Below are 13531 nucleotides of genomic sequence, written 5' to 3'. Positions count from 1 at the left end.
ATTCTAAAGCACGGTGTGATAAAGATTAATGAACTTCTTGTGACAGTTGGAGGGTTTTTGTTTACTTCAGAGTAAGACCTGCTTTATTTTGAAAATGCTATTAAAATGGTTTTGAAAACTTGACTTTGTGTTCCCTAGCTCTTACCTTACCATTAGAGCGGACTCGCCCTTATCGTGGCAGCATGCTTTGAGAAGACCACAGCAAACCCGGTAGTGGAGGGATGCCGTGCTTTGGTTTTTGTGCCACGAACAAATTGTAAATGCTGTTGTGGAACATATTAAGCAAAATTGGAAAAACTATTCGGCAGTAAATGCAAAACTTCACAACCATGTTCGTTTTTGGGAGGAGTGATCAAGCAGCCTGTCTGTTTACCTTTGTATGATGCTTGACTGTTGAGATCGATTCTTGCAAACACACAGCACTAAGTTGGATCTGTGATTTCTTTTCGGGGGGGCCATATCTTTGTTTGTCCTTTATCGTACACACAAAATAAGATCCCTTCATTATGTATGCCTTTTGGGGGTCTTCTGGTATTAAGACGTAGGCATGGGTATAATTAATCTAGGCGTGATATGCAGGGCAGAAGTCCACTCACCAAACCCGCTGGAAAATGGAAAGAAAGTCAAGTTAAATTTTAAGAGACCATTACAATAATTTAACCTTTATAAAAGCATCAGTGTTCGTTTATTAATTGATGAATCCGTAGAATGTTTAAGACAACAGTGGTAGATTGAAAAATAAGCCAGAAGCCAACTAAAATTTAGTATTACAATTTTATTGAAGAGATATTTTGAGTGGTAAATAAATAATACAGCCACTCTCTACAATATGAGGTGCCCTGTGTAAATCAATTGTCTCAGACAAGGATTGTTGAATATTTGTTTTAGATAATGACATTTGTAGCAATTAAAACATTTTAAATATTTTTTAAATGTTATCTAATTATTTTCAAAACAATATTGTTGGCATCTACATTACTTACAAATAATTTCGACACAAGTATTTATGTGCAATCTACAAACATGTTAACATTTTCGTTCAAAGTTCGAACCAATTGCCATTATATGTTTATATTTTTAGCCAAGACTTTTTGATTTTGTTCCAAAGTTTGTTTTCACGACAAATATATATATTTTTTAATTTTGTTTTTACAACAACATTTTTTTCCTCAAAATTGGTTTAAACGAGATGCATTTTTTCTGGTCCCAGACTGAGTTACCTCCGTGTCCTTGGCCCAATTTCTTTTGTTATACGGCTCACTCAACCTATCTGGTCAGTGGTCTATCAATATAGGAGATTTTCAATTGTTTCTGTCCGTGAAATCTTGGATACCCCGACATAGCCATTTGTTTACACAGTTATTCATTTGCAATACGAACACAGTCTGGGTCTTTTCGCTTGGGAAACCAGAATGCATTCAAGGCGGTGAGCGAAACTGCTGCAGACTGGCCCCAATCTAGGACTAGAAAATAGATCTCGTTGAAATAAATTTTAAAAATATATATATTTGTGAAAACTTGGGAAATATCTAGTATAAACAAACTTTGATAAAAGTGGATCCCGTTAAACAAACCCTGGGAAAAAATATGATCTCGTAAAACCAAACTTTGAAAATATATCTCGTAGAAAAAAATGTTGGAAGAAGTTCTCTTAAAGTCTCTCGTAAAAATACATTTGAAAAAACACACTTAATTTTCTCCCCAAATATACTTGATTACGTTTAAGGACTTTCGTAAGCAATGGTTTGTAAAATCAGCATTTATTAACAAATACCATTGCCTGTGTAAATTATTTACGAAGACTAATCTGTCATCACTATTATTTGTACGCATGCAGTTATTATAATGTTATGGTTTGATGTTAACAAGTTTTCGACACAGAATGTAAGAAATCAAGCTTTATAAATCAAACCATTTTGCTTTATCTCAGGTGCAACGTGCCCCTCAGATGTTAGGCATCACACCAGCCAAAAACTGTTGACTGATATTACGTGATATAACAATGAACAGGGTTTAGAAAAGTGCTACATGTACATGTACGTAACAGCACGATAAGGAAAAGAAAATACCATACTACATGCGGTAGAATGCACTACACTCACAGTTTCACAAGCTCCTGAATTTGTAGTCATGCGATTAGTTGGGTCTGAACTCTAATATTCACAAAGTCTTACTAGTAAAGTGAACGTAGCAGCAAATAATCGGTGTCATAAAATTCGAGGGGAACGAGTTTTTGTTTCTTATACCCGTTATCAAGTGCACAAAGAGAGATTTAACAGAAAGGAAAACTAAAATGTAATGCAATAAGAGCTTTTAAATGAAACAGAGAACACCATGAAGTCAGAACGGAAGGGAAGAGGTACTAATTATGGTCTAAGCTCTACAGGAAAGGTTACGTTTACATTTACTATTTTTACACGTGAAGATGAGACGTTTTAAATGTTTACAATTTCTTCTGGAGTGTCATTTAGGGAGTGCTTTTCTAAAAATGTTTTAAAGGGTACATGTAAAATTCACACTACATGTAGCTTTCATGTGTACTGTGTGAACTCACTTATCTGCTTAGTTCTATTTTTCTTATATCTTTTAGACGTTTTATGATTTTGTATACTTAACTGTAATTGTAATGAATTCTTACTGTAGTTTTTATGTAACTTTGCAAATGCGCCTTCGAATATTCCCTGAAGGAGAGCGCGCACAAGAAATGTAATAAATTATTAGTATTATTAATGATCTGAGTAAAACGTGACCAGTTTAGCTAACGTAGTCCGCAGACAAAAGTATCATACTGGAATCTACTTCAAAAATTTTGTCATGTAACAAAAGCTAAGGAGAGGCAACATGGAAAGTAACGTACTCCCCTGGGTTTATGGGATTTGTTCATATTTTGTTTCTTATTTTGGTTTCAGCATAATTGTAACACTCTTCTTCGGATACACGTTTTCCACGTGGCATTGCTTGACGGGCAAAGGCAAGTTCAGAAAAACGTTTGAAGTCCGCGGTAGCGCATGCAGAATTTGATTATGCGCCTTTCCATTGGCAGTCTCATGTACGCCGGAGTGATTAGAGGCTTTGAAGGCCCGTGCATGTCCGCGAAAGTCTGTGTAAATGGAACGCTTACCGTCAAAAATCACAGGACTGAAAAACCTGAGTAGATCAATGAAAAGGTGAAACTGGTTCTACTAAGGCCAACATTAATTTAACGTATTATTAATGAGCACACGAACTGTGACGATCACGTGTAATGTTCTCGTAGCCCCATGACAGACAAAACGTAGTTAAAATCGTGCAAAATCCAGTTCAAAGATTTTAATGTGTCTCTACTGCATTCAGATGCCGACTGACTGGATAAAAACCGGTAACATGTCGGAGTTTGCACCACTTAGCAAACTCGCTCCCGTCCTGTCTTGTTAGCCGAAACTCCTTATTGATCTGCGACCGGGCTCTCGCCACGACGTCGTATGGAGAACGACACTCTTTGGAATCGTACACAACTTTTTTGACCGGACCACTCAAATGCATTTCCTCCTTCACTACCATTCCTGCCCTGTGGTGCACCAATTCTATTTTCCCGTCCGATTGATTCACGGCTACAACTATTGCATGTTGGTTGGACTGCTTCTGGGTGCTGAAATACATGATCTGGTCACCCGGTGACAGGGCACTGATTGCCCTTACTATCCTGTTATCGTATCTAATACTTAAAGTCACTGCCTTTTTAACTAGTTTGTTCAGCAACCATCCCGACACAGAACCGACACAGCGCCCGATGAAAGCCCCCAGAGACCCACCGATTACGCTCCCCAAGACCGGCACGCCAAAATGGGTACCAATGGTGGTCCCAACGAACTTCCCGGCAACACCACCCGCAATGGCACACCCAGTTTTATTCAGCGCCCTTAGTACTGTTATTGTGGTCGCCAGAACAAATTCCTTATAGGTCACGTTCCCGTCCTTTCTCTGTTGCCAGAGCTTTCCAATGTCCCACACACAGGTCATACCCTTAATGACGAGGACGACCCCAGTTTCTACCCCTTCGCAAATGTCAGATAACATTTGACCGTCGTCAGACTGACCCTCTAGTTCACCCAGTACCTCCTTAACCCCACCTATCGCATCTTTGAACTTACCCAGTCCCGAAAGCACTTTATTAATGACCTTTCTGCACTTTTGAAAACACCCTGCCTCCTGACGCTTTTCTGCAACAGCTGACTCGCTAGGAGGGAGGTTGGCGGACGGTCAGAAGTCATGTACCCTATAGACATGAAAACAAATAAGACAATGATGCCGACTGCCATCCAGAGTTAAATCCTCCAATTCCGGGTTCAAGTCTGACTGCAAGTCTTGCAAATGCAAGTCTAAGCCCGCAAGAGCCAAGTTTGGGTCCTATCAACAAACTGAATGTTTTATATATTGAAAAATGGAATGAACAATAAATGAGCATGAAATGAGTACACATAATTCAGAAATCGTTATCCATTTATCATCATCAGTACTTCAAAGAGAAAAAAAAACAGAAAGAGAACTGACATTTGAAAGTAGTCCTGCAGAAATATTCTCAGCATTTTATCATTGGAGAATCATGACACCATGAAAGGTACGAAAAGTAGAAAAAAACAATATAAAATAACAATGCTGGAGTATGAACCACATTTCTTGAAGTAAGAATGATTTAGGAAAGATTTCTTTGATTGGGAAAGAAACAAAGGTACCTATGAAGTTGCATGTATTTGCCAGTTTACCTGCTCTTTATACGGTGAGAGCAAAACCATTCGTTTGTCGGGTGCACCCTTTTCGGACTCAAGTTCTGGTCTTGAAGCCAATCCTATAATGCTCAATTGTTTACTTGATTCCAAAAAGAAGCATTTTTCCTCAGGTTGTCGAACATGTGTTCACACAGTACAGTCCCCTACCTTACCTTGTGTCGAACCATGTTCATAAAGTACGGTCCTCTGCCTCACCGTGAATCAACCAATGGAAGCTATGCTACGTTTCAATTGAAGCAATATCCGCTGACGAAGTTGCATTACAAGAGGTTTACAATGCACTAACGACACAATATCACTAAAGGGAGACTGCTTTCCCCCTTTTGTATTTCTTGAAACCGACTGATTTCCTCACACTTACACCGATGTACAGTTCGGAAGAATCAGCAAGTGTTTCAACCTTGTAACTCTAGAAAAGCGAACCGCATATGGCGAGTTTTAAATGGTTATAATGGAAACTTCACTTATTATCGAGGGCCCAAGGAAATTTTTTTCCCACATGCGCCTAGCTAGAAACGTTGAAAATAATTTAACAAAAACTACCTTGTGTAAATGCAGAGTCATCAGAACAGGGTCTGTTGAGGACTTGTTCTACACGAGAATTCGACGACAATCTACTGGATGCTCTCACGTTCGACGACAAAATAGTACGAAATTCGGTGCTCCTTGAAGGCGCCATTTGTCTATATTTGCGATGGGACGCAGTGGGAGCAGTGGTTAAGGGACGCGTCTGTGGTGGCCTTGGCACTGCACACGAAGAAGGACGTCGTTTAATAGAAGGGTCAATAATAGGATTTTTAAGTGGCAACAATTTTAAAAAAAGTTCTGTTTAGGTTGAGGCTAAGTGTAGTACTAATCTGACGTGACAGAGGTAATCCTTAGTGAGGAGTCTGCATGTGTTATTCGTTGCACGAACAAGAAAATATGTATACTTTATCCACATGATTAGAAACCTAAAAAATGAGTTTTAAATTTTCACATTTGTACCCACATTTGTTAAGAATCATCGAAATATTCGATTTTCTGAGAAAAGATACGTCGTTGTGGAAAAATCCATTTTCTCAACTTGTCACTTTAAGAGGATAGAACCAAAGGATGTTGGGGACCTACCTGGTGTAAATGCAGTGTCCTTAGAAGTGGTACCGTTGGGGAATCGCCTCTCAAGGAAAACCGTCGACGACCTTTCGGGTGCACCGTCCAGCAACGAGACATCAGAGGGATACTCTGCGCTCCGTGACGGCACCGTTTCTCTAATTGTCCGATGAGATGCTGCAAGAGCGTTACTCGACGCAGGTTTTCTGAGAGGTGGTACTGCACATTGTGAAGAACGGTTTGCACCGAAGCAGGAAGTTTAAAAACAATTTTAGACACTGATTTACAGAAGCAATTTCTTTAAAATGGAAGAAAATTATATTCTCTAACGAAATACCCTGATTCGCACCTTTCTCCAAAAAAAAAAACCTGTCTCTCACCTCTCAAGAAAGAAAATCTCACACGATGAGAGTTTGATTCCGAAAAAAAATTGTAAGAAGTAGATTCGTAAACAAGCATCATGACCCTCCTCATTGTTTGGGGGCCATCCAGGAAAATGATAAAGGTGTTTAACTATTTCAAAACACTTGTTTATTTACAGTGAGGTGTTCTTGTCGAGGTTTGTGGCCTCTCTTTCGAGTAGCATCCAGGTGGATTACTATCGCTCTGCCTAACTGCTTCATCTGTCCAAAACATTTCTTGTGTTGGTGCTACGTGCATTAGAAAAACAAACAGACAAACAAACACATTACCACAGAGATACTTTGCTGGGATTCGTCCTTCAACTGCAATTCAAAGGCCCTATTATTTATTGTAAAAGGAAACGTTTGACCATGCGTGTGCTGAAGAGTAGCATATTGCCCTCAATTTTGACAGAATTTTTGTGAGCTCGTGTGTATGAACATTCAATACCGTGGGAAAGAACCTTCTGTTCGTGCGGAGTTTGTAAGTTAATGTTCGAACATTTGAATTCATAAACTCATCCTACCAATCAGTCGGGAAAGGTCCGGACGGCCTGCGAGGGTCAGAGCGGCACTCAGGTACTGGACTGGATTGTCCCCTTCAAAGTTGGCCCTCCAGATCCTCATCAAACTCCTCCCTGGCAGCTCGTAGGGTACCCTGTACTGGATCGAACGAGTTTCCCGATAATCGAAGCCCAGGAAACGAGCTAGGTCCTGCCAAGAGTGACCCAGGGATGTTCCTATTTCCTCCAGGACCTCTGGATCAAGATCTTCCACATCTGTTGGCATTCAAGTAAATTAGTAAAATCTTTTTTATCAAACTGGGATTACATAATAGGAAAAACTTCTCTATAGACATCGATAACAACCTTCTCCCCCCAAAACCCCCCAATTTTACCATAAAATGTAACATTTACGGATGTCCAAGTACCAATGGTCGATCACATATTTTACCTCTTGCAAACGGATTTTGTTTGGGCAGTTGGTAATGGGTTTATCGTCTTGCATGTACGTCTTGCATGTATGCCTTAAACCAAGAAATAAAAAAGATGAATTTGTAATCGCAACTCCTAAAAGTATTCATTGGATGTCTGAACGACATATCACTTCAGGTTCTTCCTTCAAAGTCTGCAAGATTTCACGATGTCCTTCAGACGTGCTTCGAGTCCACACCACCCTTCTTTATGGAATATTACTAAAAAATTCAGCTGTACAGTGTTTTAATCTCGGCTTTAGCAGTACTTATACATTTAATACGAAACAAGCAACGCCTGGAATTAGGAATCCTTGATTTGGGGTTTTCATTTTTTATCAGAATTACATTATACTGGAGTCTACTCACCCAGCTCACCAAGAAGGTCATATCTGCGGATGCGTTTAAGCGCCCAAACCAGGACGGTTCTCATGTCGTGTTTGTCGTAAAACTCCCGCCATTTAAATAGCATGTCTAGACTATTTTCAATCCTTGCATAGACCTCCCAGTCGAAACCCAGATACACGGCTAGATCTTGCCAATCTTTCCTACTATCGAGGGCTCTGGCCAACTTTCTAAGACACTCGTCATCCACTACCTCGGCACCTGTGATTGAAAAAAAGTCAACACTTGAGCATTTTGAGTTTATTATTTTTGCGCCGGGGCCTAAATAACAGAACAATGAATGCCATGCTTTGATAAAATTGCTGTTAGGCTACAAAATACTTAGAACAAAAGGACTAAGAATGTTTTTTAAAAGAACATAACAGTTCACAAAAGTAAAAATACTGAAGGTAAAACCACTCTCAAGGAATTTCAATAGCTTCACAGGCAGAATGCAAGTATTTATTGTTGAAAAGAGTGGTGGAACGCCTCAGGACTGAAGAAGTGTGTTTCTTACCTAGTTTTTCAAGCAGATCATATCGATCTATTTTCTTCAAGGCCACCGTCACGTCGCCCATGTCGCCCCCAGCAGAGCGCAGCCTCCAGTTGAATAACATGTGCCGGGCCTGGTCGTGCACTTGCACTGAGTAACCCTCGATGATGGACACACACTCGCTCCAGTCGAAGCCGAGCTGGAGGGCAAGATCTGGCCAGTCATCCTCCAGCGCGTCTGCTAGAGTGTTCAGAGACTTGTCATCTATCCTGATTTCTTGATGGAAGAAAAAATGCGGTCACTGAGACAATGAGGTTCCTCTACGGTTCCACTCTTCCTGGATCTAGCAAAACGAACCCTATCATCAGAAACTGAAAGTCATTATTCCGTGTAAAATACACCTAAGGCGTTGGTGTAAAAATTTGCAAAACTCTGCCTCACCCCCAGGAAAGACTAAAAATGTAACATGTAGAAATTCCCCTAATGTTTTGAACAATTGAAAATATTGTTCCCTCAAAACGTGTTCCTGGTGCTCCCTTGCAGCAATGTACCGTAACGTTCACTGCACTTTAAAAATAGGACCATGAATGCTACGCGCAAAGCAGCGCCTTGTTGCTTCCTTCACACTCCCTGAGTCCATCTACTCCGGCGTCGAATTCCATGTGCACCCTTGCTTGAATACTTCCGAATCGGGCTTTCAGTTCCAGCTTGGTAGTCAAGTTCTCACTGCACCTTTAATAGGCTTTCAAATACCTAGCAAGATATGGGACGGGAAGGGGTACCCTCCTACATGTCCAACCCCTATACACACCCTAAAGTATTAATTGTTACCTGACACATCCCCCTCAAGTACGACCAAACAATGTGTGGGGGAAGGGTGCTCTCTGTCCAACATCTTGCTCATATGAATGCCGGCTTTTCTCCCACGTTCATAACTGTATATATCTGTACGTCTCTTCCAAAGTTTCTTTGCACTCCGGGGTAATACAGCACCGCCTGAGACATCTTAAACATACAAATTGCGCACTATAAAATAAACTGCTAATATATAGGATTTGCTCCTTTTACATCGCAGCTGCGTTTTTCCTTCAAATGACAGCCTATCATTAAAAGTAAGAATAGTTTGCGAAGCCTTACAAACCCCACCCAGCAAGCAGAAACACCGGATAGCAATACACATACCACTGGAAATCAATCACTCTTTTAACGCGCAGGACGAATGTAAATTATAAGCAAAAATAGGGTAAAAGTGAAAAACCACTCAAACGGAGATTTTCTGCTAACTTTGGCTTCCCATACAACTTGTAGGTAAAATGACAGGGATTATTAGCTTACTATGAGACATTTTGGGGTGACTCGTCCAATTCACACATGATTACGTTGTCACCATCCCATTCATCACCATCGTCGCACCTTTCAGAGTGTAAAAAGCAATAGCTTTATTTGTAAAATGAAAACCCACCCCTTTTTGTTTAGTGTGAAATGCCATTTGCCTCTAGACAGCCTGGCGTAGCCACGGGGGGTGGGCTTGGGGCAAGTGCCCCCCGCAAATCCCGGTGCTCCCAGGTTTCCCCCGGCAGTAAAAACCAAGATAAATGGATATTGAACAATGATAAAAATGCTTCCCCCACAAAAAAAGCAAACAAACAAACACCCCAACACCCCCAACAAACAAACAAACAACCCAACAAACACCCCCAACAAACAAACAAACGACAGACAGACAAACAAACAGACAGACAGACAGACAGACAGACAGACAGACAGACAGACAAACAAACAAACAAACAAACAAAAACATACCACTGAAAGCTGGTGCCCCTTGTGCCCCAATTAAGCTACGCCACGCTACGCCACGCTACACCACTGCCTTCAGGCGCTGCCACAAATCCGAAGCTTGGAGTCTAATTTTCCTCAATTAGTTGTCAAAGCTCACGTGCTGCTTTAACGTCGGAAGCAGTGATGCACACGAAAAGATGTTGTGGCCGTTTATATTAAAGCAAATTTCAGACTTTACAGGCTGTGAATCTTATCTTGAGTCCAACCACCGCCTCTTTCTGTTGCTTGAGTCCCGCTCGACGACCGCTTCAAATCAGGAGCGAAATACTAACTGAAGTTAATGACGGACTGTGCACATCGTTCATGCACATTACTTCTTGGCTGTACATCGACATGATCAGGGCCAGATATTATCGCTGTGGCAACGTATGGTCTGTTGATTTTGTATGCCATGGGTAACTGACAAGTTTGTGGGTGTTTACCGATATGCTGTGATACAGTGCCAGCGATGGAACTTGTTTTGATTTCGTCAGCGTTTGAAGTCCGATGTATTGTTGATCCTATCATAAGGTCGACTGCAAATTTTAAAGCAAGATACTTACGTTGGAAGCTTCAAAATTATAACATTATAATTAAGAAGTATCTAGTACCGTAGAATTTCTGTCAAAGAATGAAGCCACAAACAAAGCAGTGGCTAACTGTTCTCAAAATCAGGCGAGTCCTAATCAGAGCTGTATATTGAGAACTTAGCAACTTCAGACTTCGTAACAGAATGGCTATTCGTTGTGTGTCGCACATAATGCAGTTATTGTCCACGTGCACTTACGCACAATACACCATTTTGGTTCCAGTTTCTTTCACTTTCACAGAATCACCACAGCACCACATTGAGTTCTGGAACAGGGCAACCGTATAATATAAAATAATTCAGCCGAAACAAAGCGTTTTCTGGAGATGATCCCTACAAAGAACTACCCACCACGCTCGCCGAAAAACACAACAAAAAGGTAATTTCACTTCTGACACATTTTGAGATTTGAATGAATATGAAGATGAACTAAGGAAACTGACCACCTGGAGCGACATTTGAGTCAGTAACCGTAACATGGGCTTTCTTTTATCAAGATTGTATCCAGTACAGGCATACCCGACGTCACAGACCTTATCCTATGACTCGGTAGCGTTTTCAGTAAACACACAAAATCATGCTGCGAAATGTACGCGTATCCATTTTGAAGCAGAACCCATATATCCCCTTGGTAAAGGCGTTGAGATTTGGTCAAGAAGCCTGACAAAATGACTAGTCACAACATATTTTCTGTATCTTTGCAAAACGAAAACTAACTGATGGTGATAGTGATGTGTCTTTGTTATGACATTGCTGATGTTGTTTACTCTGTTGCGTGGGGTGTAGCTATTTTAGGTTTTCCGGGAATCGGTAATTTTTTTTGACCCAATGTATTAATGACCTTAATTTATCTACAGTAGGCTAGATAACATTCATCATGGAGTGTAGGGTTGATAGAGTAAACATGTATGTGTACTACGTTTTCTGCATTAAAGGGAATTACAAATCGTATGCAAAAAACATTCATGGGATTATAAACGTCTGCTCGCTTTTGGTCATGTTAAACGTGTGTGTCTCCATTTTATTATATACGTTTGAAAAATCTTGTTTGGTTAATCTATACGTTTTTTGAAAATCTTGTTTAGCGAGGGTTAATTTTTCAAAGGCGTTTTTCCAGTGCTTATCCGAAACTTGAAAAAAGTCTTTTACATATTCTGTAGGTTCTTTTGTCACGTCTTGATAACATACTGCGATTAAAGCCTTCACCAATTTACCTCTAGAGATCTTACCATCTAAAACTCGGTTTAACTTATATTCTACGGTACCCGCGTCGCCGTTCTCCATTTGAACGTTAAACTCTTTTAAAGTTTTTCTCGATTTTGGTGGTGGTTTTTTCCAAACGTAACGCTGGTAATATTTACCCCTCACGTTTTCTGGTGCGTATGAAGGAAATCACCCAAACACTAAACTATAATGTCGACATGCATATCTGTCATCTATTTCTGCTATGTAGTGCTGGCACGTATTTTCTGGTTGTGGTGGTGGGGTTGACCATTTAGGCAATGAGCCGGTTAAATGATAAATCTCTGCGTCTGTCATTGTTTTTAATAATAGTCTATTCATAAGGCTCACGATTTGGGTCCAGAAATTGCCCAAATTTATCATGAAATTCCCGAAGATATTGACGAGTGAACTCCCTTCCAGGAGCGACGGCAGTGGGCAAAATGGCCAACGTCCAGAGACGCCGGTGGCCTACTCCGCCCCTTCTCCCACCTCTCCTCTCTCAGCCCGGCCTGAGTCCGGGGCAGCTGCTTGCCTCGGCGAGACATGGGCCGTAGTCCCTCTGCCTCGTGACGCAGGCCCTCCACCTCTCCTTCCAGTAACCCTCCCAGAGCCACATAGAATATTTTCATTAATTAATTTGTCAATAGTGTATATTTCCTTCCATGTATTGTACAATATTCCTGACTAAGTTTTGCTGATGCTGTTTTTCTCTTCTGTTCACCCTACCTGTCTTCTTGTCGATTGTTAAAATTTCAACTGATAACAGTCGGTTATATTGTATCTCTTAATACATTCTTCTGTTTTTTCAATTGTGTTAAAACAAATCTTTTATGTGTAAATATTCTAAATTCTTGTAACTTATGGTATTTTTGTTCATTTCAGTGGAATGGAATAAAGTTTCCATTTGAAAAGTCAAAAGTCTTCTACTTCTTCTTCTTCTTCGTCTCCGTTTAGATCCACCTTTGCGTTTTCGTCGATCATTAGCCCTAATTTTTCCGACCTCTTGTCTAAATCTGTTTGGGGTTTAAAGTCGTCATCTCTAATAAATTTTAGTTTTTATAATAACCATCATTTAGGTTGCCAATAAATATTAAAAAATCTTCGTGTCGCAGGCCTATGCAATTTACGCAACGATAACAAGAATAGCAATCAAAGAATTCAATACATAGTTGACAAGCGTCACAATTATGGCAGCTTTCGCAAAATTGACAATATCTGCACTTAAAACAATCTGGGCAATCAAAAAAATAATAGGCCTTGAAGCAATCTTCACATGAACCAATAAACTTTGAATTGTGGCAGTGTTTGCAATTAGAGCAGTCTATTAAGTTACGGCACGCCGTCACGTCTTTGCAAAAAAACGTTTTCTTTAGCTGTTTGTACAATTCTTTTTCTCACATTTTTAACATCTTTTCCAGGTTTGCTTTTTCATTTTTTCTCAAATCTTCATTATTTTCCAGGTCTGCTTTTTCATTTTTTCTCAAATCTTCATTATTTTCCAGGTCTGGTTTTCAATTTTTTCTCAAATCTCCATTGTTTTGCATTTCTAGTTTTTTAACAGATCTCCAAAACAAATTTTTAATTTTTTCCCCAATTTTCAAACTCGTCTTCATATTCAAATCCACTAAATGCTTGCAGCATAGATTTATTTGAAATAAGACCGTCATTTCTAATTTTCAACATAGCCGCCGATACTTTATACCTAACACTGGCGCCACACGACATTGAACCTTGAGTACCGTAGTATACTTCTTTTGGGTGAATAAAAGATTGCGCGTCACATCTCTTATC

The 13531-nt window shown here is 40.1% G+C and overlaps 1 protein-coding gene across 1 annotated transcript; it reads right to left on the bottom strand.

Annotated features, from left to right (window-relative positions):
- Positions 1-3309: 3309 nt before the first annotated feature.
- LOC147796830 (uncharacterized) lies at positions 3310-10445 on the bottom strand. The gene is made up of 10 exons (XM_087145808.1): positions 9913-10445; positions 9445-9522; positions 8941-9114; positions 8134-8385; positions 7602-7838; positions 6787-7038; positions 6398-6508; positions 5877-6077; positions 5310-5513; positions 3310-4034 (listed from the first exon to the last, which is right to left on the bottom strand). Exons 2-10 carry the CDS (start codon positions 9452-9454, stop codon positions 3310-3312), a joined length of 2166 nt encoding a protein of 721 aa, XP_087001934.1. The 5' UTR covers positions 9455-9522; positions 9913-10445.
- Between the last annotated feature and the right edge of the window lie 3086 nt (positions 10446-13531).

This window comes from Acanthaster planci, linkage group LG14, assembly GCF_054643075.1.
Source record: "Acanthaster planci isolate LZ-2023a linkage group LG14, COTS_SCS, whole genome shotgun sequence".
Lineage (NCBI taxonomy): Eukaryota > Metazoa > Echinodermata > Asteroidea > Valvatida > Acanthasteridae > Acanthaster > Acanthaster planci.
This window is presented reverse-complemented; position numbering and strand designations above follow the sequence as displayed.

Excerpts from the sequence above, each read along its gene's own strand:
- LOC147796830 (XM_087145808.1), bottom strand. Across the intron at positions 7,039-7,601 it reads TGACCTTCTTGGTGAGCTGG|ATGTGGAAGATCTTGATCCA; the intron begins GTGAGTAGACTC and ends GAATGCCAACAG. Across the intron at positions 6,509-6,786 it reads GGACCTTTCCCGACTGATTG|CACCAACACAAGAAATGTTT; the intron begins GTAGGATGAGTT and ends TAATGCACGTAG.